Source organism: Littorina saxatilis, linkage group LG16, assembly GCF_037325665.1.
Source record: "Littorina saxatilis isolate snail1 linkage group LG16, US_GU_Lsax_2.0, whole genome shotgun sequence".
NCBI classification, from domain to species: domain Eukaryota; kingdom Metazoa; phylum Mollusca; class Gastropoda; order Littorinimorpha; family Littorinidae; genus Littorina; species Littorina saxatilis.
In genome coordinates, this window is record NC_090260.1 from 19,720,967 (window position 1) to 19,745,326 (window position 24,360).

At 40.2% G+C, this 24,360-nt stretch overlaps 2 protein-coding genes across 5 annotated transcripts in view; one reads left to right on the plus strand and one right to left on the minus strand.

Moving 5' to 3' along the window:
• Window positions 1-24,360, minus strand: part of LOC138951508 (haloacid dehalogenase-like hydrolase domain-containing protein 2) — a 56,762-nt gene that overhangs the window by 23,833 nt on the left and 8,569 nt on the right. For 2 of the 3 annotated variants that reach the window (XM_070323115.1, XM_070323116.1), the window contains exons 2-5: window positions 21,203-21,411; window positions 19,190-19,274; window positions 3,294-3,376; window positions 2,376-2,509 (exon numbers count right to left, since the gene is read on the minus strand). In XM_070323115.1, coding sequence (XP_070179216.1) covers window positions 2,376-2,509; window positions 3,294-3,376; window positions 19,190-19,274; window positions 21,203-21,411 — 511 coding nt within the window. Of the gene's footprint in view, window positions 1-2,375; window positions 2,510-3,293; window positions 3,377-11,957; window positions 12,011-15,416; window positions 15,533-15,901; window positions 16,176-19,189; window positions 19,275-21,202; window positions 21,412-24,360 lie in introns of those variants that run through there. The other variant, XM_070323117.1, reaches the window with a different exon arrangement.
• LOC138951507 (hepatoma-derived growth factor-related protein 3-like) lies at window positions 4,811-14,207 on the plus strand. Of its 2 annotated transcripts, none has more exons than XM_070323113.1 (4): window positions 4,811-4,903; window positions 6,740-6,816; window positions 7,276-7,411; window positions 12,192-14,207. In XM_070323113.1, the coding sequence occupies exons 1-4, from the start codon at window positions 4,841-4,843 to the stop codon at window positions 12,738-12,740; spliced, it is 825 nt and encodes a 274-aa protein (XP_070179214.1). In that variant the 5' UTR covers window positions 4,811-4,840; the 3' UTR covers window positions 12,741-14,207. The 2 variants fall into 2 exon arrangements, with proteins under 2 accessions (XP_070179214.1, XP_070179215.1); XM_070323114.1 differs by lacking the exon at window positions 4,811-4,903 and adding an exon at window positions 5,122-5,541.

Sequence of the window (24,360 nt, forward strand, 5' to 3'; positions counted from 1 at the left end):
TAATAAATCTGTTTCGTGCATTTTATTATTACTTGTTCTGGTTAACAGGGTTATAAAAAAATTGCATTAAAGCTGTTTCTGCATTGGGACATTTACCAACAAGAAGAGCAAACGCTCGATCGAGTCACTTTCGCAGTTCTGAATATTATATGAGGCATCAGATGGACAGGAAGAAATTGCTATTCACAACACAATGAGTCACGTTCACATAAAATTTGAGCCCGGTCACTTTTATAGTTTCCGAGAAAAGCCCAACGTTAAGTTGTGTGTTGCCGAACAGAAAAGGCTAGTTATCTCCCTTGTTTTTCTGATAACGTTCGTAAAAGGCTACAGATGTAAATACTTTGATGTAAAGAATAATCCTACAAAGTTTCAATCACATCCGATGAACTTTGTCAAAGATATAAAATGTCTAATTTTTCCTTTGACGCTGACCTGTGACCTTGAAAAAGGTCAAAGGTCAACGAAACCATCGTTAAAGTGTAGAGGTCATTGGAGGTCACGACTAAACAAAATATGAGCCCGATCGCTTTGATAGTTTCCGAGAAAAGATATAAAATGTCTAAATTTTCCTTTGACGCTGACCTGTGACCTTGAAAAAGGTCAAAGGTCAACGAAACCATCGTTAAAGTGTAGAGGTCATTGGAGGTCACGACTAAACAAAATATGAGCCCGATCGCTTTGATAGTTTCCGAGAAAAGTCCAACGTTAAGGTGGTGTCTACGGACGGCCGGCCGGCCGGACGGCCGGCCGGACAGACTAACACTGACCGATTACATAGAGTCACTTTTTCTCAAGTGACTCAAAAATCAACAGCTTGGTTACTCACTGTGCAAGATGGACACCTTATTTAAAATTATTATTTAATTGGGTCTTTTACATGTTAGTGGATATTTAAAATGTTCTTACATAAGTTTGACTATTAATGCTCTGCCGAAAAATGAAAATAAAATTTAAAACATGTGATGAACCTTTACTTTCCTACCAAATGTGACAGATTGACTGCAGCGAGTGGCCTGATCGTGCACACACACATTCAATTCACACAAAACAATTGATTCAGCAAAACTTGGGGCCACATTTACATCCAGTGTAATTTTTAAGGCTATGGTACTTTTTCAAGAAAGTACTGCAGTATACTATAGTAAACTGTAGTAAAAGTACTATAGTACAAAATCTACAGCAACAAAAGTACCACACTGTACTATAGTAAACTATAGTAAAAGTACTATAGTACAAATGTACCATGCCAAAAATACCACGCTGTACTATAGTAAACTATAGTAAAAGTACTATAGTACAAATGTACTCTACGAAAGTACCACGCTGTACTACACTTTACTCTAGTAAACTGTAGTACATGTACTCTAGTAAACTATAGTTTACTCTAGTTTACTATAGTATACTATAGTACATTTTGGCAAAAAAGTGCTCAAAATACTATAGTACATTTAAATGTACTATAGTTTACTATAGTATACTATAGTACATGTACCACAATGTACTATAGTACACACTAATGTATTGTACTATAGTACTTTTTGTACTATAGTTTACTATAGTACTAGTACTATAGTAAACTATGGTACACCATAGTACAATTCAATGTACTATAGTACTTGTACTATAGTAAACTATAGTATACCATAGTACAATTCAATGTACCATAGTACTTGTACTATAGTAAACTATAGTATACTATAGTACAAGTACTATGGTATACTATAGTACATAGTGTAGTACTTTTTTACTTGGGCGAGTTTAACAGAGTCGAACTCTGTGTGTGCGGCGAGATCAAAGACATTGTGATAGCTGGGTGGCCTTGTTTATAGACACGACCTTCTTCCCAGGGGTCAGTGACCCAGTTTTTGCCATGAGAGGTGGTTCCCCTGTCATATCTGAGAGAGGAAATACTTCCTGCACCGGGTCAGTGACCGGTCAGTGACCGAGTTTAACAGAATGGAAATAATTATGTGTGCTCTGTGTGTGCGGCCAGATCAAAGGCAGGCATTGTGATAGCTGGGTGGCTTGAGAGCTCGAGGAAACTTGGCCAGGGCAGTACCTAGTAGCTGAAACATGCATTATCACAAGTTGTTTGACTGGTACTCAGGCGGTCTCTTTGATTTTTTTCGTATTTCATACACGGATTAGACCCTTCGTTATACAAGACGCAGGGGTCGAACTCGAGGAAAAAAGTCGCGCCTTATGACCCGGAAAGTACGGTATGCATTTTGGCTATATATGCACACAAAGATGCACTACACACACACAAACACACACAGACAAACACACACTCAGACACACACACACATATTTGCAGACACCCACACACATACACACACACAAAACAAAAACATTTCATAAACAGAACTCACATCACCAATCATGACACACTGAGCGGCATCACAGCCAAAGTCTTTGACTGCTTCAAGGAAAAACGCAGCTTCTGGTTTACCAACAACCTCTGCCTTCCGGTCAGTGGAATATTCCAGGGCTGTCACAAAAGGCCCTTGCAAAAGAAGAATAAGACTTTCAATCTTTTTGCATTGCATCGACTTCATTTAAAACTGCAAGTCAAGTGAAAGTATGAACAGCCTAAAGCCATGCACAAAATGGAAACAGATGTGTGTATGCAACGTGTATGATACATAGAAAAAATTCACTGTAATATACATGTGGCAGTTTTTTGATTCCTTACAGAAGTAGTGTCAAAAGTACACGTAAAGGAAATGAACATGTACAACAAATTCATCCGTTGCGAAGATGACCAACAGTGGTTCCTGCAACGTAAAGAATCCAGATCCAGATCCAGAATTCACTGTTATATACTCACAGCTGATTTGGATTCCTTACAGAAGTTCAGGAATCATGTACATTCAAAACATATTCCTAGGTCAATATGTTCCAGGCTAAACATGAATATAATTAAACAGGCAATCCATTCAAGGTAGAATGAGTTTCAATTAAATGAATAACGCCAGGGTCCAGTGGGCCACGTAGGTCCCCTGGTGGGGGCTTGGGGGCAACGTCGCCTGAAGCTGAAGCATTTTCGCCTTGCAAAAATGAATTTTACCCCCTCTGGTGCATGAAAAATTGTGCATGCATACAAAACCACTATTTTGTCCCTCTCATCTGGGTAAAACTATAAAACATGTTTTGTTTTGTTTAATTTTTTTGCTTTCGCGGAAATCTGCGTAAGTGTTCAGAAATCCGCAAAATCACAGAGATTTCGATTGCCTAATAGAAAGTCTATAAAACAAACTGTAAAAAACATTTTAAGTTCAAACACTCACCAGGTCCCAACGCCAAGCCGTCTTTTCGCTTGTAGTATCGCGCCTTGTGGATGGCAATCAATGGGGCTCCATCCAGCATCAGTCTGTAAAATAAAGTGGGGGGTGGGGAGGGGTGTTTGATAAAAACTGATACTTCTTCTTCTTCTACAGCAGCAGGTACAAATACAGCAAACAAAAACCTGCTGCAGGCATGGGAATTGAAAAAAGTAAAAAAGGCTGAACATTTAGGAAGGTAGGCAATCATTTTTTTTTAAAACTTTTTTTTCTAATGTGTACAAATTAAACCTACTTGGCAGGGAAATAAGTGTGCGACTCGAGCGCTTTCGTTTTCATTGCGTTTCATAGCGTTTTCTGCACTCGTTTTTTTGTGGTTTTTTTTGACAAATGTAATAAAAAGTTATGGGGTTGGCCCCTAAAAATAGGGTAGGTCAGGTTACCGTAACCACACCTATTTTTTTTTTAGGCCTAAGTAACCTTGAATGCAGAAGCCATGTCCACCCCTCCTTCGCAATCCTCATCCCCTCCACACACAAACACACATTCACAAAGGCATACAAGCTGGCACATCATCCCAAAGCACACACACCATTGGTCACATTTGACAATTAGTCAGATTTCTGAGCCTTGTATACCTGTATAACTTGTAGATCAGTGATTCCTCCCTCGTGGGATAGGAAGAAAAAGAACTAAGTTTTAACAACTCTGGTAGTGGTACATGTACACATTTTCACAAGGTCTCCATGCTATCCATTCAATAACAGCAGCTAGGGTGGCAGATGAAAGAGAAATGTTTGTCCAATACTTTTCGAGGTTGGTACAATTAATGTATCTGTTTTGGAATGTTTTGGTATTGTTGGGGACCTTGAGCATTTCGTTAACACAAAATGTGTAACTTCATAATTATCAGAGACATAGAATTTTGGAAGATAATTATGTGAATTGTGATACAGGAGAATCAAGCTATGATAATGATAGGGCCAACAAAAAAAAATTGTCTGTTTCTGGTCACCCGACCGACCCTAAATTTCGGCGCCGACCCTAAACTTTTTTTTTCCAAACTCAAAAGTTTTTTGGGGTTTTTTTTTGGTGGTAAAGGACAGGGTGAGAAAATGAACAACAAAAACGTGTGAAAACGAAAGTCCGCTGACGATTTGTAAATGTGTTGAGTGTCTTGTCTCTATGTATAGTGAATCCAGTCTCTTTGCGCGATTTTTAAAGTTAGTTTTATTGGTCTACATTTGGGGTAAAAAAAAAAAAATTAAAAAAAATAAAAAAAAAAATAAAAAAAATCCCGACCTACCGACCCTATTTTTTTTTGCCATGTTACCAGAAACAGACAATTTTTTTTTTTTGCCTAGGCTATGCTTCAAACTTTCATCACATCGCACTATCAAATTCTTTCTTTAGATGTACTGAAGTGAAATAGGGATATTCAGCAAAGACAAACCAATGGGGTGATTGATGTAAGGTGTTTTCTCTGGGTCTATGCGCCTTTGGTCTTTATGTTTAATGGCAGCAAATTCCGCGCATCGAATGACTTCAGCAACATGCAGACCATCATTCCGGTAGAAAAATGCTGTCTGCTACAGCCGACGAATCTATCTGTGAAGGTAACAAGCTATGTATTTTGCTACATTAATATTTGGCAGAATGTCGCAGATAAGAAGTCAAGTTCAATCAACACAATAGGTTTACATTTTTAAAGCTAAAGAAAAAAATCATTTTGTCGGTGATGAGCCGTTTCTTCAATTAATTGGGAATAATAACATCGTGTCTGCAAACCTGAAACCCCTCAAGGGTTGAGTTTATGTCATTCCGACATTCCGACCTCTCGTCTGGTGCGAGATTTAAACGAAGACATTTACAGAAACATGGCGGCGCTCTGGGAATAATGCAAACGATTGCGCTAGATTTGCTTTCAAAACCACCATAAGTAACCTGCAGAAGACTGTATGAATCGAACAGAAGTTTATTCTGAGTGTTGACATTTGTTTGGAAGAGATCTGTAGTCGCTTTTTGTAAGTTTTGTTGAGTCGGCATGTTGACTTCTGAACTGCTTGTGATAGTGACTTGATTGGTTTGGCGCGTCATTTCATTTTCACTGCTGAAGTTGTGATACTGTGAAATCGAAAGGAAGTTTTCGGATAACCTGACCTGCAGGGGCAACATGTCGAAGGATGGCATGCTTTACCAACCAGGGGACAAGATATTTGCCAAGATAAAGGGCTACCCCCACTGGCCAGCACGGGTAAGAATCTGTATGATCTCTGTATCTGTATCTGTCTGTTACGCTGCACTTGTAGAACAAGTCATCCAGATGTCTGGCATTGTTGCAGCGGAGTGGGGGGTGCGCAGCTAGTTCTTTATCGTCGTCTGGCTACTGCCAGCGCCGACTTGAAGCTCTCGGTCGATGCCGAGGTTACAGTTTCTTCATCTAATTGGTTCCAGGCCACTACAGTCTTTGGGAAAAACGAATGTTTGTATTGCTCAGTGTTACAGCGTGGCACAGTGAAGCATCTGCTATTGTTCCTGATGTAGATCTAGTTGTCTACTGGGTTCGAGGTGCTAAAGTCTCTGGAAGATTGACGTGGACGAATGAGGCGTCCTGGTTTTTGAGGGATCAGGAACTTGTCAGGCGGGATTGCCGGCACCAGCCCCTCAACCACTTTGTAGAAAGAGGTTAGATCTGTGACAAGACGTTGAATAATGAAAACCGAATTCTGGCATTTGATCAACGGAAGATGTACTGAGTTTTGGTCTCACCGCATTTGTTGAAACTAATGAAAGCCTCCTCTCTGCCATGATTCATTGGTTGAAACCTTTGCCCCGTTTCTTTAAAGCAAGTGGGGCGAGGAAGTACCGTTTCTTGGGCAATTCTCGCTGCATGGTCTGCTAGGGTTAGGCAAGAAAGAGAAGGCGAGGAAGCGTTGGGTTTGCTCACTACGCAAGAAAAAATGCGACCACGCAGCTGCCAATCCGATTTGATGTCTTTTAAAACTGTTTACCAACCAAAGCAGGCGACTTTTTTTGTATCAACCAATGGTGTTTAAAATTCTTGCGTAGCTGGCTATCAAACCGTTTCTTTAACACTTTCTACCCCACCTATGTTGACCCAGTTTTTTTAAGCGGAGACCAGGTGTGCTGCAGCAGGTCACTCAGAATTGTAGTTACTGTATCAACACGCTGGAATGCAGGCGTTAGATGGACGTTACAGGAAGCGACTGAAGCTAGCAGTCTGAGTGGATATATATATCCGTACCTAGTCAGAAAGAGCCATATGAGTGGGAGACAATGAGTTAAACACTCTCACATCCTAGCTCCGCTAGCGGCAAGACGCAAGCATGTCTCGCCTCAATGATACACGCATCAGTGGTCTGTGCTTTTAGTTTTAAAAGAATTTTGTAATGCTTATTTACTTACTCTTAATTTGTTCATTTTGTTTTCAGATTGACGAACTACCAGATGGGGCTGTCAAGCCACCCAAGGGAAAGTTTCCAATTTTCTTCTATGGCACACATGAAACGTAAACGTCTTTTCTCAGTTTGGCTACTTCTTATTTCACTTTCAGATGTTGTGTTTATAACAATTTATATTAGTAATATATAGTTGCTGCTCATGACTTGCTGACTAAAGTTACAACTTCCAAAGGTATTTTACCAATACCAGAATGAATTATGTTTTAAGAGGTAAAAGAAGAGGAAACAAATTAAAGGTCTAAACTAACATCAGAATATTTTTTTTAACATCAATTTTTTATTTTTGTCAGTCCATTCTAATTTCCATGATGGAAGTTTGTGTGAAGGAGAAAAAAATAGTGATAGCAATAAGAAGTTATGCCTTTCGCGATGCATCTTGTAACAGATAGTTCTGCATTGTAAATTTAAACAGCAGTGGAGGGCTTGAAGGAATGCAAGTTAGTTCTGCAGGAAAAATGTGAAGATTTCTGCTGCTTCTTGGCATTTTTTTCTTTTCTCTTTTTTAGTGCATTTCTGGGTCCCAAGGATGTGTACTGTTACGAGAAGTGGAAGGAGAAGTATGCCAAGTCGCACAAGCAGTCAGGATTTAACGATGGCTTGTGGGAAATTGAAAACAACCCGAATATTAAATTCCGAGGAAGGGTGAGTATCCAGACTCTCGTCTGCTGTGTTACACTTCAATCTGAAAGAGCAGACACTCTCACTCCCATAAGGCTTTAGGTTGGAAGATGCTGACACTGCAGTTGTTGTCTCAGCCATTAAAATCGTTATGGCCACGACCTGTGTCATTTGTCAAATGCAAATCATTCAAATTTCAATCGGTGCGTTAGACAATCAGACCTGGGAACCCATACGATTTCGCCGTATTTTGTACGCATGATTGTCGAGAATACGGTCAGTGGGAAAAAAATACGACGAGAAAAATTCCTAGACTACTTTTCTTCACAAGCCCATCCTGAAGCCGATCCAGTATTTTGGCACATGATTACGTCACTATATTAGCCGCTGTCGAAAAAAATATAATCGGATCGTGTCAATCAATCAAAACAACCAGGCAAACGAAAGTACGGTATTTGGCGAAATCGGCTCCGAGAATAAACAAGTGAAACAAAGAAGAAAAGTGAAAAAGTTTGAAGAAAAATATCACTCACACACACACACAATTTGTAACCAACACACACATGTAGTCCCGCCCGGAATAAGCTTTTTTGGGATGATTTACGACTTTTGCGCACATTTCGAGCAGACGAAAACACAACATGGCGGCTCTCGCTCCTCCAACTATCGCGAGACACAAAAAAACGAAATCTCGCACGCGCGAGATCCTGATACATCCGGTGTTTCTCTGTACGCTTGTCACGACGACTTGTTGACAAACGAAGATTCGCGAATGAAAGAGAAAAGCGCCGAGTCTTGAGTAGAGAGCTAATAAAGTACCGGTAATCGCTAATCGAGCGAAATGAAAATCCGCGGCGACTTCCATTAGGTGAATGCTATTCAAGTTTAGGTAACGTTTTAGCCGCATCTTTTTATAAGCCGCAATGCAATTATTTTTTGAGTCACTTGAGAAAAAGTGACTCTATGTAATCGGTCAGTGTTAGTCTGTCCGGCCGTCCGTAGACACCACCTTAACGTTGGACTTTTCTCGGAAACTATCAAAGCGATCGGGCTCATATTTTGTTTAGTCGTGACCTCCAATGACCTCTACACTTTAACGATGGTTTCGTTGACCTTTGACCTTTTTCAAGGTCACAGGTCAGCGTCAAAGGAAAAATTAGACATTTTATATCTTTGACAAACTTTTCTCGGAAACTATCAAAGCGATCGGGCTCATATTTTGTTTAGTCGTGACCTCCAATGACCTCTACACTTTAACGATGGTTTCGTTGACCTTTGACCTTTTTCAAGGTCACAGGTCAGCGTCAAAGGAAAAATTAGACATTTTATATCTTTGACAAAGTTCATCGGATGTGATTGAAACTTTGTAGGATTATTCTTTACATCAAAGTATTTACATCTGTAGCCTTTTACGAACGTTATCAGAAAAACAAGGGAGATAACTAGCCTTTTCTGTTCGGCAACACACAACTTAACGTTGGGCTTTTCTCGGAAACTATAAAAGTGACCGGGCTCAAATTTTATGTGAACGTGACTCATTGTGTTGTGAATAGCAATTTCTTCCTGTCCATCTGATGCCTCATATAATATTCAGAACTGCGAAAGTGACTCGATCGAGCGTTTGCTCTTCTTGTTTTCTAAAGTCGCGGCTTGTAGTCCGTCAAATACGGTACAGTTTTTGTCAGTAAAAATTGAAAAAAGCATTTGTTTTAAATGTATAGGTAAACTTAATTAACAGTGTGACGGACGCGCGTGAGGCATGTTTTAATCATGGATGTGCAAACGCTGTGTGGAGTACGCTCATTTTTTTGAAAATACATCAAGTTTGTTTGAGAATCCTCAAAGTGCAAAACAGGGGTTCCCAGGTCTGGACAATGTATCAATGGGTCTTCTGAAATTTTGAACCATTTTCTGGCCACTCCCTGCAGTATCTAGACATTCCTGTGACCAGCACACTGATCGAGTTTTAGTATTTGAATCTTGATGTCAGTTGTGTAGACAGAACTGAGGTGAGATGGTTGCACTGTTCAGATGGGTATACTACGAGTTTGTTTGATACAGAGGAGATTCCCATTTTTTTAAGACCTTTTTTAAGATTTTCTCTTTATTTGTTTGTTTGTTCATGGGCTGAAACTCCCACGGCTTTTATGACCGTTTTTACCCCGCCATTTAGGCAGCCATACGCCGCTTTCGGAGGAAGCATGCTGGGTATTTTCGTGTTTCTATAACCCACCGAACTCTGACATGGATTACAGGATCTTTTTCGTGCGCACTTGGTCTTGTGCTTGCGTATACACACGGGGGTGTTCGGACACCGAGGAGAGTCTGCACACAAAGTTGACTGAGAAATAAATCTCTCGCCGAACGTGGGGACGAACTCACGCTGACAGCGGCCAACTGGATACAAATCCAGCTCACTACCGACCGAGCTACATCCCCGCCCTAATTATTTCTCATAATTGGTAAGGACTTCAAAGCTAAAACTTTGCAGGAAGCTTAATTTATACATCCCCGCAACGATGGAAAAAGCCCTGGAACTTGGAAGTAATTAAATAGGACAATGTCAGCCTTTAAACAATACATCTCTTTCCGCATCAGGTCATACAATATCAGATTCTTCTTAGGCCCAAAAATAAAATAGGTGTGGTTACGGTAACATAGCCAAAAAAAATAGGGTAGGTAGGTAGGCAATCACTTTTTTTTTTTTTTTTTTACTTTTTTTTCTAATGTGTACAAATTAAACCTACTTGACAGGGAAATAAGTGTGCGACACGGGCGCTTTCGCTTTCATTAAGTTGTTTTGCACTCGTTTTTGTTTTTTTTTGTTTTTTGACAAATGTAATAAAAAGTTATAGGATCGGCCCCTAAAAATAGGGTAGGTCGGGTTACCGTAACCACACCTATTTTTTTTTTAGGCCTTATCAAAGTAAGGTGTGACGTTGCATATATATTTATGTCCAGGAATGCATTTACAATCATTGCCACACATTTCAAAAAAAGAATTATAGAAAATTGAACACATTATTGATCCTAACCCCAATAATTGATTAGAATAAGTGCATTCTCTCATATTGTGGCGCCATCCCTGACTTTATTTTATTACAGTGGAACCCGCCTATTGAGACCCCCCAATTTATGACTACCTCCCTTTGCAGACCCTGTTTTCTGACTTTCTGTTCATAACCTCTGTAAATGTATCTCCATTCTAAGACTACCTCCTTTTTAAGACCTGATATTCTCAGATTTCTGGAGGTCTTAAAATGGTCACTTCACTGTACAAATGAATGAAACATCATCATTCGAGGAACATTTCATGCACACACACAGACAAATACACAGTGTAACATCAATACTGAAGATAGCATGAATAGTCTAATGTTTTTGCAGTATTTCATTCTTTTTCACATGCAAAACATGTAAGCACTTCTATTGTTCAGCTGATGAATATCATTGTTTTGAACCACATGATTCTGCATCATACACACACAGTGTAAAACCAATACTGAAGATTGTACAGTCAAATGTTTTGTCCAGCATGGTAATATATGTCTACTGGGGCAGTGCTACTTCTTTCCACTGGGAGTCGATTCTTCCAGGACCCCAGAAGTAGTCAAGCAGTGATTCTCTCACCAGTCTGTGATTGCCATTAGGCCCCCCCCAAAAAATAGGTGTGGTTAAGGTAACATAGCCCCCAAAAAATAGGGTAGGAAGGTAGGCAATCACTTTTTTTTTTAAACTTTTTTTTTCTAATGTGTACAAATTAAACCTACTTGACAGGGAAATAAGTGTGCGACTCGAGCGCTTTCGCTTTCATTGCGTTTTCTGCACTGGGATTTTTTTGTTTGTTTTTTGACAAATGTAATAAAAAGTTATAGGGTCGGCCCCTAAAAATAGGGTAGGTCGGGTTACCGTAACCACACCTATTTTTTTTTTAGGCCCAACATAGAAAGGTTGTCTGAGCGCTGGCTCATCCCTGTACCATCTTCCCACTGCGTTTCTCACCTCTTTCAGATACTGACCGTCTTTCTTTGTGCGAAGATAGTTGTGTAGCACCAAGCATGCTTCAGTCACACTGGAAGCTGTGGTTGGTTGAAGATGCATTTTTTTCTCAAGAACACGAAACCTGTTGATGATAATACCAAACGCGTTTTCTGATACTCTCCTGGCACGACTGAGTCTGTAATTGAAAACCTTTTGCTTGTCAGATAGGCCTCTGTGTGGAAATGGTTTCATCAAGTGTGTCTTGAGAGGAAATGCATCATCACCAACCAACACAAAAGGGAACGGGAACTCTGTCCGCGAGCTGGGAATTGGTCTTGGCGTCGGAACGTTCAAAACGTTTTCCTCCAAAGCCTGAGCCAATGTGGAGCAACTGTAAATGCCAGCATCGTTGTTTTTCCCGTTGGATCCCAGATCGTACCATATGATTCTGTAGTTGGCATCAACCACAGCTAGAAGGACGATGCTGTGGAATTCCTTATAATTATAGTACATTGAACCACTGTTGGGAGGAGCTTGGATGGCAATGTGCTTTCCATCCATTGCACCTATGCAGTGTGGAAAATCCCACCTGTCTTTGAAGGCCGATGCCACTTCCTCCCATTCCTGCGTTGTTTTGGGAACCTGCGAACATACAACAGTTTGAAAAAATTAAGACATCTTCACAACTTTATTTTACTCAGATGTGAATTGAGACACTTCTACTTCTAAGGGGTAATTATTTGAGCTGTTGGGAACCAGTGTTCTGACTCACAATAATGTATTACCCTTCCTAAACTTTATCGTTTTTTGTTCTTATTTGCAGAAACTTGATGCCGGCAAACCTGATGCTGGGAACAAAGCAGTCGGCAGGACAACCAAGAATTCCCCAAGCACATCAGGACAGGGGCTAAACAGAAGCTTTTATCTGCCCCTTTCAGACGACGAAATCAGGGATTCAGAAGATGAACTTCAAGATGAACAACCTGATGATGTGAACAGTCAGATTCTAGAAGAGATAGAGAGTGTTAAAGAGGTGCCAAAGGATTTTTTTCCAAGCAGAAAAAGGAACCAACAAACTGACTCCACAGAATTCAAGACAACGGTTATGGATTATACGAAGGAAAAAAAGGCAGGCAGAGCCAACAAAGCCCCAGAAGAACCTGATCTTCTATGGGCAAAAAACTTGACGCATAACATCAACGGCTCAGGCAGAGCCAACAAAGCCCCAGAAGAACCTGATCTTCTATGGGCAAAAAACTTGACGCATAACATCAACGGCTTAAAATCCGAGCGCAGAAGGAAATTTCTGAGATTAGATATTGAAGATCTTGTAAACAAAGTACGGCGAGAAGAACTTGCAGAGGTAGACTAGAGACATTGTTGTTCGAAACGTTCAGATGGTGGGTTTTTTCAAATCATTTAGACGGGTGTAAGCCGGAGAAAGACAACTTCCTAGCTGCTTTGGCCACATTGGGAAAACCCTCATCTCTGGCGTCCCGTGTTCGTTCTTCTGTATTCAAATCGTGTCTTCGACATTTTCAACTTCTTTTTTTTTCAAATCATTTAGAGGTTGTCACATATTATTACAAGCTTGCGTGAAACTTATTTCTCTTTTAATTCAAGCTATTTTTTTGTTTGTTCGTTCATGGGCTGAAACTCCCACGGCTTTTACGTGTATGACCGTTTTTACCCCGCCATTTAGGCAGCCATACGCCGCTTTCGGAGGAAGCATGCTGGGTATTTTCGTGTTTCTATAACCCACCGAACTCTGACATGGATTACAGGATCTTTTTCGTGCGCACTTGGTCTTGTGCTAGGAGAGTCTGCACACGAAGTTGTCTCTGAGAAATAAATCTCTCGCCGAGTGGGGACGAACTCGCGCTGACAGCGGCCAACTGGATACAAATCCAGCGCGCTACCGACTGAGCTACATCCCCGCCCCAATTCAAGCTATGATTTAACAATCATTTGCGAATTTAACTCCTAAAATGAAAAGGCCGCATCAGAAGATTGCATGTGCATGGCAAGGGATATAACTCTGGAGGTTTCCGTTTTTGTCTAAACCTTCTTTTTTTTAACCCGAGCAGTTAGCACTTTTGAAAGTATTCAATTGAAACTAACTCAGTGACTTGAAACTTGTTTCTCATTTGGTTGAAGCTATGGTTCAACAATTATTTGAGAATTTACCTCCTGCAATGATAAATTCATAAGCTTCAAGTAAAGAAGTTGTAATAAAAGGGAGGTGACTGTAATTTTCTGTGTTTGTGAACACTTTTTGTTAGCATGGTAATTTTCCTTTAATTCAGTAAACATTTTTAAAATCAAAGACAAAACTAGGTGATAAAATCAATCACCTTCAAGTTTACAAGATTTTTAATTTGGGCATCTCCAAATTTAAGTTTTTGTAAGCAAGGAGAGGCTTCTAAAACCCTTCTTCAAATGTGTTGACCTTGTTTTTTGTAGACCCTCTAGCAAGAGTGATGCAAGTATAGAGGTTTTTCATGTTGTGCATCCCCCCCCCCCCCCCCAATTTTTGATGTTGTTGCTGTTTTCAGTTTTAAAACCAGGAGAAGCTCAAATAGCCCCTCTTGAAATCCTAAAATTCATTTTCGGCTGGGTGGTTAGAAATACCTTCAAGTTTACAAGATTGTTCATCCATGTATCATATATATGCAATATCTTACTTCAGAAGTTTCCTTTGACACTGCCGGTCTTAAACTTCCTGCTGTTGATGTTCAATGTCTCCTTTTTTGTCCACAGAAGATCATTGTTCAAAACCCTTTCTTTTCAGTCGTACATTTTTCCCAAATAGATAAAATAAAGTATATTTTTACTGGAATATGTATTTTGTTCTTTCACACAGTCCAGTAAACTGCATGTGGCATGTGTGTGTGTGTGTTTGTGTGATCTGGTGTTTAACAACATTTTTTGTTTACAATATACATTACCTTGACAAAAATTGACATGATAAACAATGGTAAGGCCAAAAAAAAAAATTGTCTGTTTCTGGTCACCCGACCGACCCTAAATTTCGGCGCCGACCCTAAACTTTTTTTTTCCAAACTCAAAAATTATTTTTTTTTTTTTGGTGGTAAAGGACAGGGTGAGAAAATGAACAACAAAAACGTGTGAAAACGAAAGTCCTCTGACGATTTGTAAATGTGTTGAGTGTCTTGTCTCTATGTATAGTGAATCCAGTCTCTTTGCGCAATTTATAAAGTTAGTTTTATTGGTCTACATTTGGGGTAAAAAAAAAATAAATAAATAAAATGCCTTCCTACCGACCCTATTTTTTTTAGCCATGTTACCAGAAACAGACAATTTTTTTTTTTTGGCCTAAGGTAGAAACATTTGCTGGTAAAAATGAAATATGTAACACACGCAAACTAAAAATTAAAAAAAAGCACAACCCATTTAGAGTTCTTAGTTAATGACATGGTGTCTTTACCAGTGTGTCGCTCAAGTACTCAAGTAACCTAAATGTAAAAGGCACGATAGGATCACTTAATCATTATTACTATATAAATCTGCTAATTGCTTATAAGAATTAACATTCTGACTGGAAACAACGTTTGTTTTTAAATATTTAATTGTTTATTTTGCTGATTAAATTTTTGGACTGACTGTTGTAATCTGCAGTCCTGAAAATCCAACAAATTATGTACTAGCCTTTGGCTAGTGATTCTGAACATTTACTAACCAGAGAGCAAACTTTACTAGCCGAACCAACCATTAGTTTCAGCAAAGTTACTCGCATTTGGCGAATAGATGAACATTTCTACTAGCCAGGGATATGTTTTGAGTTTGACTGACCAAGGCGATTAAAATATTCGCCACTTTCAGGCCTGATGTGCATAATGATACAGAACAAATTCCTAATATGCACATGAAGCAGTCACAGAGTTATTTCGTAATCTTTGTGCAAGTCGACGGATGCTCTCAGTGCTCCTGAGCCCATAAGAAGATGTGAGGTGGTGTATTTGATCACAAGCAGAATTGACATTGTACATATGTTTAAATTAAGGCCCGTTAAATCAAATGAGGTTACCTTCAGATATTCATCCTTCAAAGCAGTCACCAGCGCGCGGCATACTTCAGGAATGATTTCCCCCAGGGTCGTCCGACCAATCCGGAATAGAAAGCGCAGAGACTGATAGCTGTCACCTGCACACACACACCCACACAAAAGATAACAAATAAACATCGTGAACAATGTTTTTTATAGGTAACTCAATAAGTGAAATTCATTGAAAAGACACATTTGTTTACATGACAACATGTAGGCCTACACTGTCATTATATACACACATTCATTTAATATGCACACTAGGTAGACACATAAGCTCTCACTCACACACTGACCCACAACCATTGTACATGCAATCTACACACAACAATTACCTCTCTCTCTCTGTCTCACACACACACACACACACTCACACAAAACGCCCCTAACCCCACCCCAATTTCAGGTAGGCCTACATCAGATTCATGGATAATTATACTGTACAACTACAATGTTGTTATTCTTACCTGATGCAAGAAATCTCAACGTCACGGCTAGTCGTTCAGCGGCAGAAATGCTCTGTCTCATGATAGTCTCTTGCTTTCGAAGCAAAGGCTCAACCAGTTCAAGGAGACGATGAAAACTCGCCGGATCCATTCTGACAAAATTTGTGTACGAGTCAGTGTCTTCGGCCATCATCTCCTGCATTAGTGCGTGATAAGCACCGTGCTGCGTTCTTCTTTCCACCCAGGGACTGACGCTGATGGGGTCTATGTCGACCAAAAGAGTGGGATTCCCTGTAGGTCGAGTTCCTGTAGGTGGATTCCCTGTTTACCTAAGACTTTAAAATTGGCAATCTAGTATACAGGGAATCCCACAGGGTGCAGTTTTCCAATAAAACTTGCAAACCATACTCGAATTTCTAAGAAATATCAAAAAAAGATCGAAAAACATCAAATTCTGACGATGTCGCTAAGCATCACGTGACTTTCATTGATATTAGCGAAACGCTACAGGAACTACACCCTGTGGTATTTGTTTTGTTTGTTTGCTTAACGCCCAGCCGACCACGAAGGGCCATATCAGGGCGGTGCTGCTTTGACATTATAACGTGCGCCACACCCAAGACAGAAGTCGCAGCACAGGCTTCATGTCTCACCCAGTCACATTATTCTGACACCGGACCAACCAGTCCTAGCACTAACCCCATACTGCCAGACGCCTGGCGGAGCAGCCACTAGATTGCCAATTTTAAAGTCTTAGATATGACCCGGCCGGGGTTCGAACCCACGACCTCCCGATCACGGGGCGGACGCCTTACCACTAGGCCAACCGTGCCGGTCCCTGTGGTATTCCCTGTATACAAGATTGCCAATTTTAAAGTCTTAGGTATACAGGGAATCCACCTACAGAAACTCCACCTACAGTGAATCCCATTCTTTTGGTCGACATAGACCCCAACAGCGGGACTGACCCACCATCGTCTGCGTCTCTTTCTCTTCCTGTCCTCTTCTTCTAACACCACAGCCGCTGCTGCAAGTATTACAATTTCATCATCACTACTGCTGCTCGTGTCCGCCATGCTGTCGACGATTCACGCGCGAGACAAATCGAGGGAGAGAACTCTGTTGTCTTTCTGTGAAAACACGCTGCGCGTTTCGTCTGGGTGTTTCGCGTGTGACATACCAGCTTCCAAAACAGTTGTTTTGCCGGCGTTTTGAGATGTAGTTTTCTCTGAAAACACTGTTTTGTGTAGTCCGTCTGTCATGGCCTTAAGCTTAAAGTCGACGGCGCCTTACTAGGTGGGTTCCGGGGGCATGCCCCCCCCCCCCCCAAAAAATTCTCCAAAGAACCCAAATTGTGCAATTTGGTGTCATCTGAGCTCCAAGTTTGCCATTAAATTCAGTTCTCAGAACCATTTTTGCCTCCCCCACTTATTTTTTCGGCGGACACTGAAGCTTTTTCTGCGGAACAAAAAAAAATCTGCGAAAATTTGCCTTTCGGCGGACAATTCCCATGCCTGCTGCTGCGTTAGAAAGTGCAACCTTTGTGAATAGCATTGGCTGGTACTTTCCTATACATCAGTAGTAACTGCCAGCAGCTGATTAATTCTTCTTCTTCGTTCATGGGCTGAAACTCCAAAGTCACTCATGATTTTGCATGAGTAGGTTTTTACGTGTATGACCGTTTTTACCCTGTTATTCACGCAGCCATATGCCGCTTTCGGAGGAAGCATGCTGGGTATTTTTGTGTTTCTATAATCCATCAAACTCTGACATGGATTACAGGATCTTTTCTGTGCGCACTTGGTCTTGTGCTTGCGTGTACACATGCAGAGGGATAAGCTGTATACTTACTCGCTGGCAGGAGTTTGCTATTGAAGTTATATTTTGGTCAAGATAATAGACAAAAGGACAAGAAAAGGTGTCCTTTCTTGAGAGGTTCCCTCTCATGAACTACATGTTCAATGTACAGAGGTACCTTTCTTTCTTTCTTTCTTTATTTGGTGTTTAACGTCGTTTTCAACCATTCAAGGTTATATCGCGACGGTGGAAACAGAGGTACCTGCGATAAAAGGACACCCTTGGGACCAGCCACAAGTGTTCCTGCATTGCAGGTGGCCTGTCATGACAGGTATACTTTGGTAGAGATAATATTAACAGGGACAAGAGGTGTCCTTTTAAGGGAGGTGTCCTTTTAAGGGAGGTGTCCTCTCATCACAGATACTGCTGTATAGCAGATGATGTGCATTGTCCGTTGCTGAAATCTCTTTTAGGCCTTGAAAAAAATTAATGTTTCCTGTTCTCCGACAGACACAATTTTCTCCTTCTAGAACTATTTTTGACCCTTCAATTTTATTTAATAACAAGAGGCGAAGCCTTCAAGGCTCCCGTAAGAAATCGACAAACAGTAACACAAACTCAATCACTCCGTCACACATACACACACACACAGTAAGCATAGACACAGTGCAAGAGTGGGAGACGCTAGATCTAGATCTGTCTGTCTGTAGCCTACTTACGGGGACACGACTGCCATTGAGATCGACACTGCCCTTTCGACAGCGCTTCCTCGCGCAGACACTGAAAACACGCTGTTCAGATCAACCTGTACTGTAAGAAATCTCCTTTGGTATCTTCTTTATCTATTTTTTCTGGAGCCGCTACGAAACCGAACAATGTGAAATCGTCTTCCCCGAATCGGCGAATGCAGCTCGGTTAGAACTGAGAAGTGAATCTATACCACAATGCTTCACGCGATCTGACCTAACCTTGACCCCTGACCTGGTCTACATACCACACACAACACAAACCAGTCACCTGTTTTTACCCCCCCAAAACCCACCACCACCCGTTTTCTTTGGATACACACTTTATCTACATACGTGCCGACGAAATGTTGATCATTGCTTCAATACTTTGAAGCTGTTGCTTGGATAATAACCCAGTAAAATTAGTATTTCGGTGTTCAGTCAAATGTTAAAGTTTCTATCACACACACACACACACGCACGCACGCACGCAAGCACAGACAGACAAAAGTTAGCATCGCATAGACTACACTTACCTGAGCCAAAAAATGACATTCAGCAGACTTTATGCGGAAAGCTATTCTTTACCGATATAAAGCGGACACAGCTCGCACGAAATCCAATAAAAAAGCCATATACGCCTGAATATAAAAGAAATGAAAAGAAGAAATACATGTAATCCTGAACAAAAAACGGAATTTGTTGGGCTTTGTCATAGGAAACAAAAATGTTCTGCCTTAATCTTTGGCAAGTTCCATCCCATCAGCCATACTGACCTACTGACCTGAAGGCAGCGTTCATGGTGTTGTAATCAAACTTGTCAGGAGCCAGGCCTACCACCACAGCGTTGGGGTTTTCCCTAGGTATGCCTGAAACAGCACACAGACATGAGATTTAGAAAAAAAATTGGTGGAATGGAGAAAAAAAACTGGAGGGGGGGGGTGGGGTGTAAGTTCATTGGAAGTGATGTCATATAATGAAAGAAGATCGATTATTTTTACTGGGATTCAATCAGTGTGACAGTGAACCTCATGCTAAACTTGGATATATTTCTCTCTCTCTCTCTCTCTCTCTCTCTCTCTCTCTCTCTCTCTCTCTCTCTCTCTCTCTCTCTCTCTCTCTCTCTCTCTCTCTCTCTCTCTCTCTCTCTCTCTCTCTCTCTCTCTCTCTCTCTCTCTTTCTCTCTCTCTCTCTCACATACATATCCACACACATACATGTACATGCGCAATCATGCAAGCACACACACGCCCACAGTCACACAACCTGAATATGCCTGCAACAGCACACAAACATGGGATTTTTAAAATCTCCATTTTTACAGCAAAAAAAAGAAAAGTGGAAGTCTGGGGCACAGTGGGTGGCTCATGTTTGGATGTTTTTATGCAGTCTTTGGCATCCCCTTTTCCCCAAACGTAACAAAATTTGGCAATTCATCACAAAAAGATTGCTGCAATTTGATTTCAGTTTATGCATTCCATTTCACTGAGGCAAAAAAAATAATAGGAGTGGTTAAGGTAACATAGCCAAAAAAAAATAGGGTAGGCAATCACTTTTTTTTTAAAACTTTTTTTTTCTAATGAAAACAAATTAAACCTACTTGACAGGGAAATAAGTGTGCGACTATGGATATTCAAGCGTGTAGCATGCGCAACCGAAGAAGATGCCGCCATTTTTGTCATGGCAAGCGTCTGTTGGGCCTTTTTAGTAGAAGGAGTTATTTCCCCTGCATCGTCTGTCGTCTGGATGACGACTCGAGCGCTTTCGCTTTCATTGCGTTTTCTGCACTCGTTTTCTTGTTTTCATTATTATTTTTTTGGACAAATGTAATAAAAAGTTACAGGGTCGGCCCCTAAAAATAGGGTAGGTCGGGTTACTGTAACCACACCTATTTTATTTTTAGGCCTAATACTACCCCCGCCCTCCCTCATTTACAGGCATCAAAACCTTAGAAAATGGTATCAAAAGAGTATTACAACCCAGGTACACTATCCAACTGATGTTATGAACAGAAAATGGTATCAAAAGAGTATTACAACCCAGGTACACTATCCAACTGATGTTATGAACAGAAAATGGTATCAAAAGAGTATTACAACCCAGGTACACTATCCAACTGATGTTATGAACAGAAAATGGTATCAAAAGAGTATTACAACCCAGGTACACTATCCAACTGATGTTATGAACAGAAAATGGTATCAAAAGAGTATTACAACCCAGGTACACTATCCAACTGATGTTATGAACAGAAAATCTTAGAAACTACTGGGTCTTAAAAGGGGGTGGTTTAAAAATAGAGGGTCTAAAAAAAAGGGGGGCCCCGGGTTATCTTTGGGATTCTTCTTCTTCTTCTTCTGCGTTCGTGGGCTGAAACTCCCACGTACACTCGTGTTTTTTGCACGAGTGGAATTTTACGTGTATGACCGTTTTTTACCCCGCCATTTAGGCAGCCATACGCCGTTTTCGGAGGAAGCATGCTGGGTATTTTCGTGTTTCTATAACCCACCGAACTCTGACATGGATTACAGGATCTTTTTCGTGCGCACTTGGTCTTGTGCTTGCGTGTACACACGGGGGGTGTTCGGACACCGAGGAGAGTCGGCACACAAAGTTGACTCTGAGAAATAATTCTCTCGCCGAACGTGGGGACGAACTCACGCTGACAGCGGCCAACTGGATACAAATCCAGCGCGCTACCGACTGAGCTACATCCCCGCCCAAAAGGGGGTGGTTTAAAAATAGAGGGTCTAAAAAAAAGGGGGGGGGGGTATCTTTGGGATTAATGTACTTGTACCTTCAAAATCTTCCAACGCTTTATCGTCCACCATGAGCAAAGGGCGTACATTCTTCTGTTCGATCAGTTTGCGAGCCGCTGTGAGCGAGGTGAAGATTTCATCAGCAGCTATGGTGAATCCTAACTGACACAGACGCTCATGCAGAACTCGTTTGGACTCCTTGGTTGTGTTGGTGACAAACTTGATGTTGACATCAGACTTACGCAATCTGAAAAATTACAAAATAAAAAGGTGATGACTTCTATCAGGCATAGAAGATGCACTATGTACAAAGGAACATCCCTCTTAAAACTTTCAAAAATCTGAGAAAATCAGGTCTTTTTTTTATTTTTATTCTCTTTTTGTACATTTTTTTTTTTACATGTATATGCTGTACATTACAGGACATCACCTAACCGAAAGGACAGAATCATATAACAGAAAAGCACACTTGGACAATTACAACATACATGGGGTGGGAGGATGGAATGGGGAGGGGGGGATGTTCAGTGGTTTGGTGGTCGCATTATCAAAAGGTTTTAAGAACGAAAAAACCTAAGGGTTACATCAAAATGTGCATATACAGGCGCCAATCCTTGTAGAATTTATCTACTGTATTATTCACAACTGCGTTATACTTTTCACAAATAAATCTTTGCTTAAAGTTTCTACTAAATGTCTGAAAATGAGGGGTCTTTTTGTTCATTTTGGAAATATATACATGGTGTTTGGCACAGATTAATAACACATCAAAAGCTTTATCGGTGACTACATTGTTCGCCACTCCAAGAAGAACCAGTTCTTTAGACAGTTTTAAATTGTTGCAATGGGTGCAGTTCGCCTTTAGCCAATTTACAAATTCTATCCAAAAAGTCTGCACTTTATCACACTCCCAAAACATATGTAAAAGGGTTTCTTCATTTCTACCACAAAATGTACACAATGACGTATCCACAATTTTTCGCAAAAATAGAAACCTTTCTGTGGGCAAAATTCTGTACAATAATCGGTACTGGAACCATCTCAGACCAGTGTCTTTTGTTGTTTTAAAAACATGTTGAAAAATAGCCTTCTTATCTAACAAACAGTCTAAAGATTCAGACCATTTTTCGATACATTTTGGGACCGTAGCATGTTCAATCAGTTTTTTGTAAATAAGTTGTGTCTTACCTTTACAAATACATTTCCACACAATGGGCTCTGTCATAATAAAATGTTTATCAAATTCTAAGCCGATTTTTCTCTGATATTTCTTAACAGCCTGGATTACACCTTGATACAATACAAAATCGCCTCGCACATTTGGATATTTGATTTTAAACGCATTATAGGATAAGTATCCATTTTGTCCCAAAATATGACCAATCTGAGCTATTCCATTGTCGATCCAATTTTGAATGTACACTGTCTTTTTATCTCTCCGAATATTAACATTATAATGTAAACATTCTGATACAAAATCGTTAAAGGTTATAGGGTCACATTTTCCATGTAGTTTCTTATAATGTTTAAAAACATTGGTCCAAAACGGGTTTTCCATTCTCTTTTTTTGTTTGTTTATTTGTTGCTTAACGTCCAGCCGACTACGCAGAGCCATATCAGGACGAGGAAGGGGGGATGAAGGGGGCCACTTGTCAAGCGATTCCTGTTTACAAATGCACTAACCCATTACTTGTGTCCCAGCAGGCTTTAGTAAAACTAAATTAATACCAACTGGAAGATTACCAGTTTCCAGTATGTTAAAATAGGCTTAACCTATCTACTGCTGGACTTACATCAGAACACTAACAGATTAAACTATACATGAATCGCGAGACAAGCGGCAAGAGAAGAGATTTTTGGAAAAAATACAGGTGAATGAGCAAGAAGGCAGAAAAAAGAAAAGAATTCATGAAGAAAAAGAGAGCATGACAGGAAAGAGGAACCAAAAATCTACCTAACAGCAAACTAGAAAGCTCCTGCGGTTCCAAAAACAGGAGGGGCCTTTAATTTCATAACCGCAGTGCCCCACTGCGGGATTTTCCATTCTCTGCATCAAAACATTTGCAAATTCCTCTCCTCTCATATTAATTGTTGTAACAGATGGACATGCTTTAAACAATAATCTTGATATTAATCCAGTAAGGCCATCAACTCTTTTTAACCAAACGATTTTTAGAGATGACAGAAAACTTTTCACGTCAACCATCTTTAATCCTCCCTCTTCATAGGGTTGGGTGACCGTACTTCTTTTAATTTTATCTCTTTTTCCATCCCAAAGAAATTTGAAAAAAATATTATTTAACTCCATCATAAACTGTTCGTCTGGATCAGGTAAATTAGTAAACAAATGTGTCAATTTGGAAATAGCCAAGGTTTTTAGGACTGTTATTTTACCAAAAGGTGTCAGGTTCCTTCTGGTCCATGAATTCAGAAGTTTTTGAATTTCCTTTAACTTATTTCTATAGTTAAGAAAAACAACCTCGGATATATTCACCGAAAAAATAACGCCAAGTGCTTTAAAATTATCCGGGTTCCAGGTAAAATTCATATCAGGCAAAAATCTTCTTTTGCTAAACTTTAAAGGTCCTAACCAAACTACAATTGTTTTATCATAGTTCATTCTCAGACCTGACAGTGATGCAAAATGTTGTAACACTTTTATACTTTCGCAGAAAGATTGCTCTGTACCATCAAGAAACAGACTTATACTTTCGCAGAAAGATTGCTCTGTACCATCAAGAAACAGACTGGTATCATCGGCGAATTGTGACAATAAAATATTTTCGCCAAGAATATTCATACCACCAATCTTGTTGTTCTGGCGTACCATAAGAGACAATATTTCAGCACAAATCAAAAATAGATAAGGTGACAGCGGATCCCCTTGCCGGGTGCCTCGACCTACATTAAACCATGCTGAATACCGACCATTGACTGAAACACAGGACTTAATTTTGCAATAAAAAGTAAAAATCCATCGTTTCATGCCATTTCCAAAGTTAAATTTGCTCAAAGATTTTTCAATAAATGACCAGGCAACACTGTCGAAAGCCTTTTCAAAGTCGACCATCAAAAGTAGGCCAGGTATATTATGTTTATTTGAGTAGAACAGGGTATCATATATTAATCTGACGTTTTCACCAATATATCTTCTTTTCAAGAAGCCTTTTTGATCATCATGAATCAGATTTGGCAA

Excerpts from the sequence above, each read along its gene's own strand:
- LOC138951507 (XM_070323114.1), top strand. The coding sequence starts at position 5,461 with ATGTCGAAGGATGGCATGCTTTACCAACCAGGGGACAAGATATTTGCC. Across the intron at positions 5,542-6,739 it reads ACCCCCACTGGCCAGCACGG|ATTGACGAACTACCAGATGG; the intron begins GTAAGAATCTGT and ends TTTTGTTTTCAG. Across the intron at positions 7,412-12,191 it reads ATATTAAATTCCGAGGAAGG|AAACTTGATGCCGGCAAACC; the intron begins GTGAGTATCCAG and ends TCTTATTTGCAG.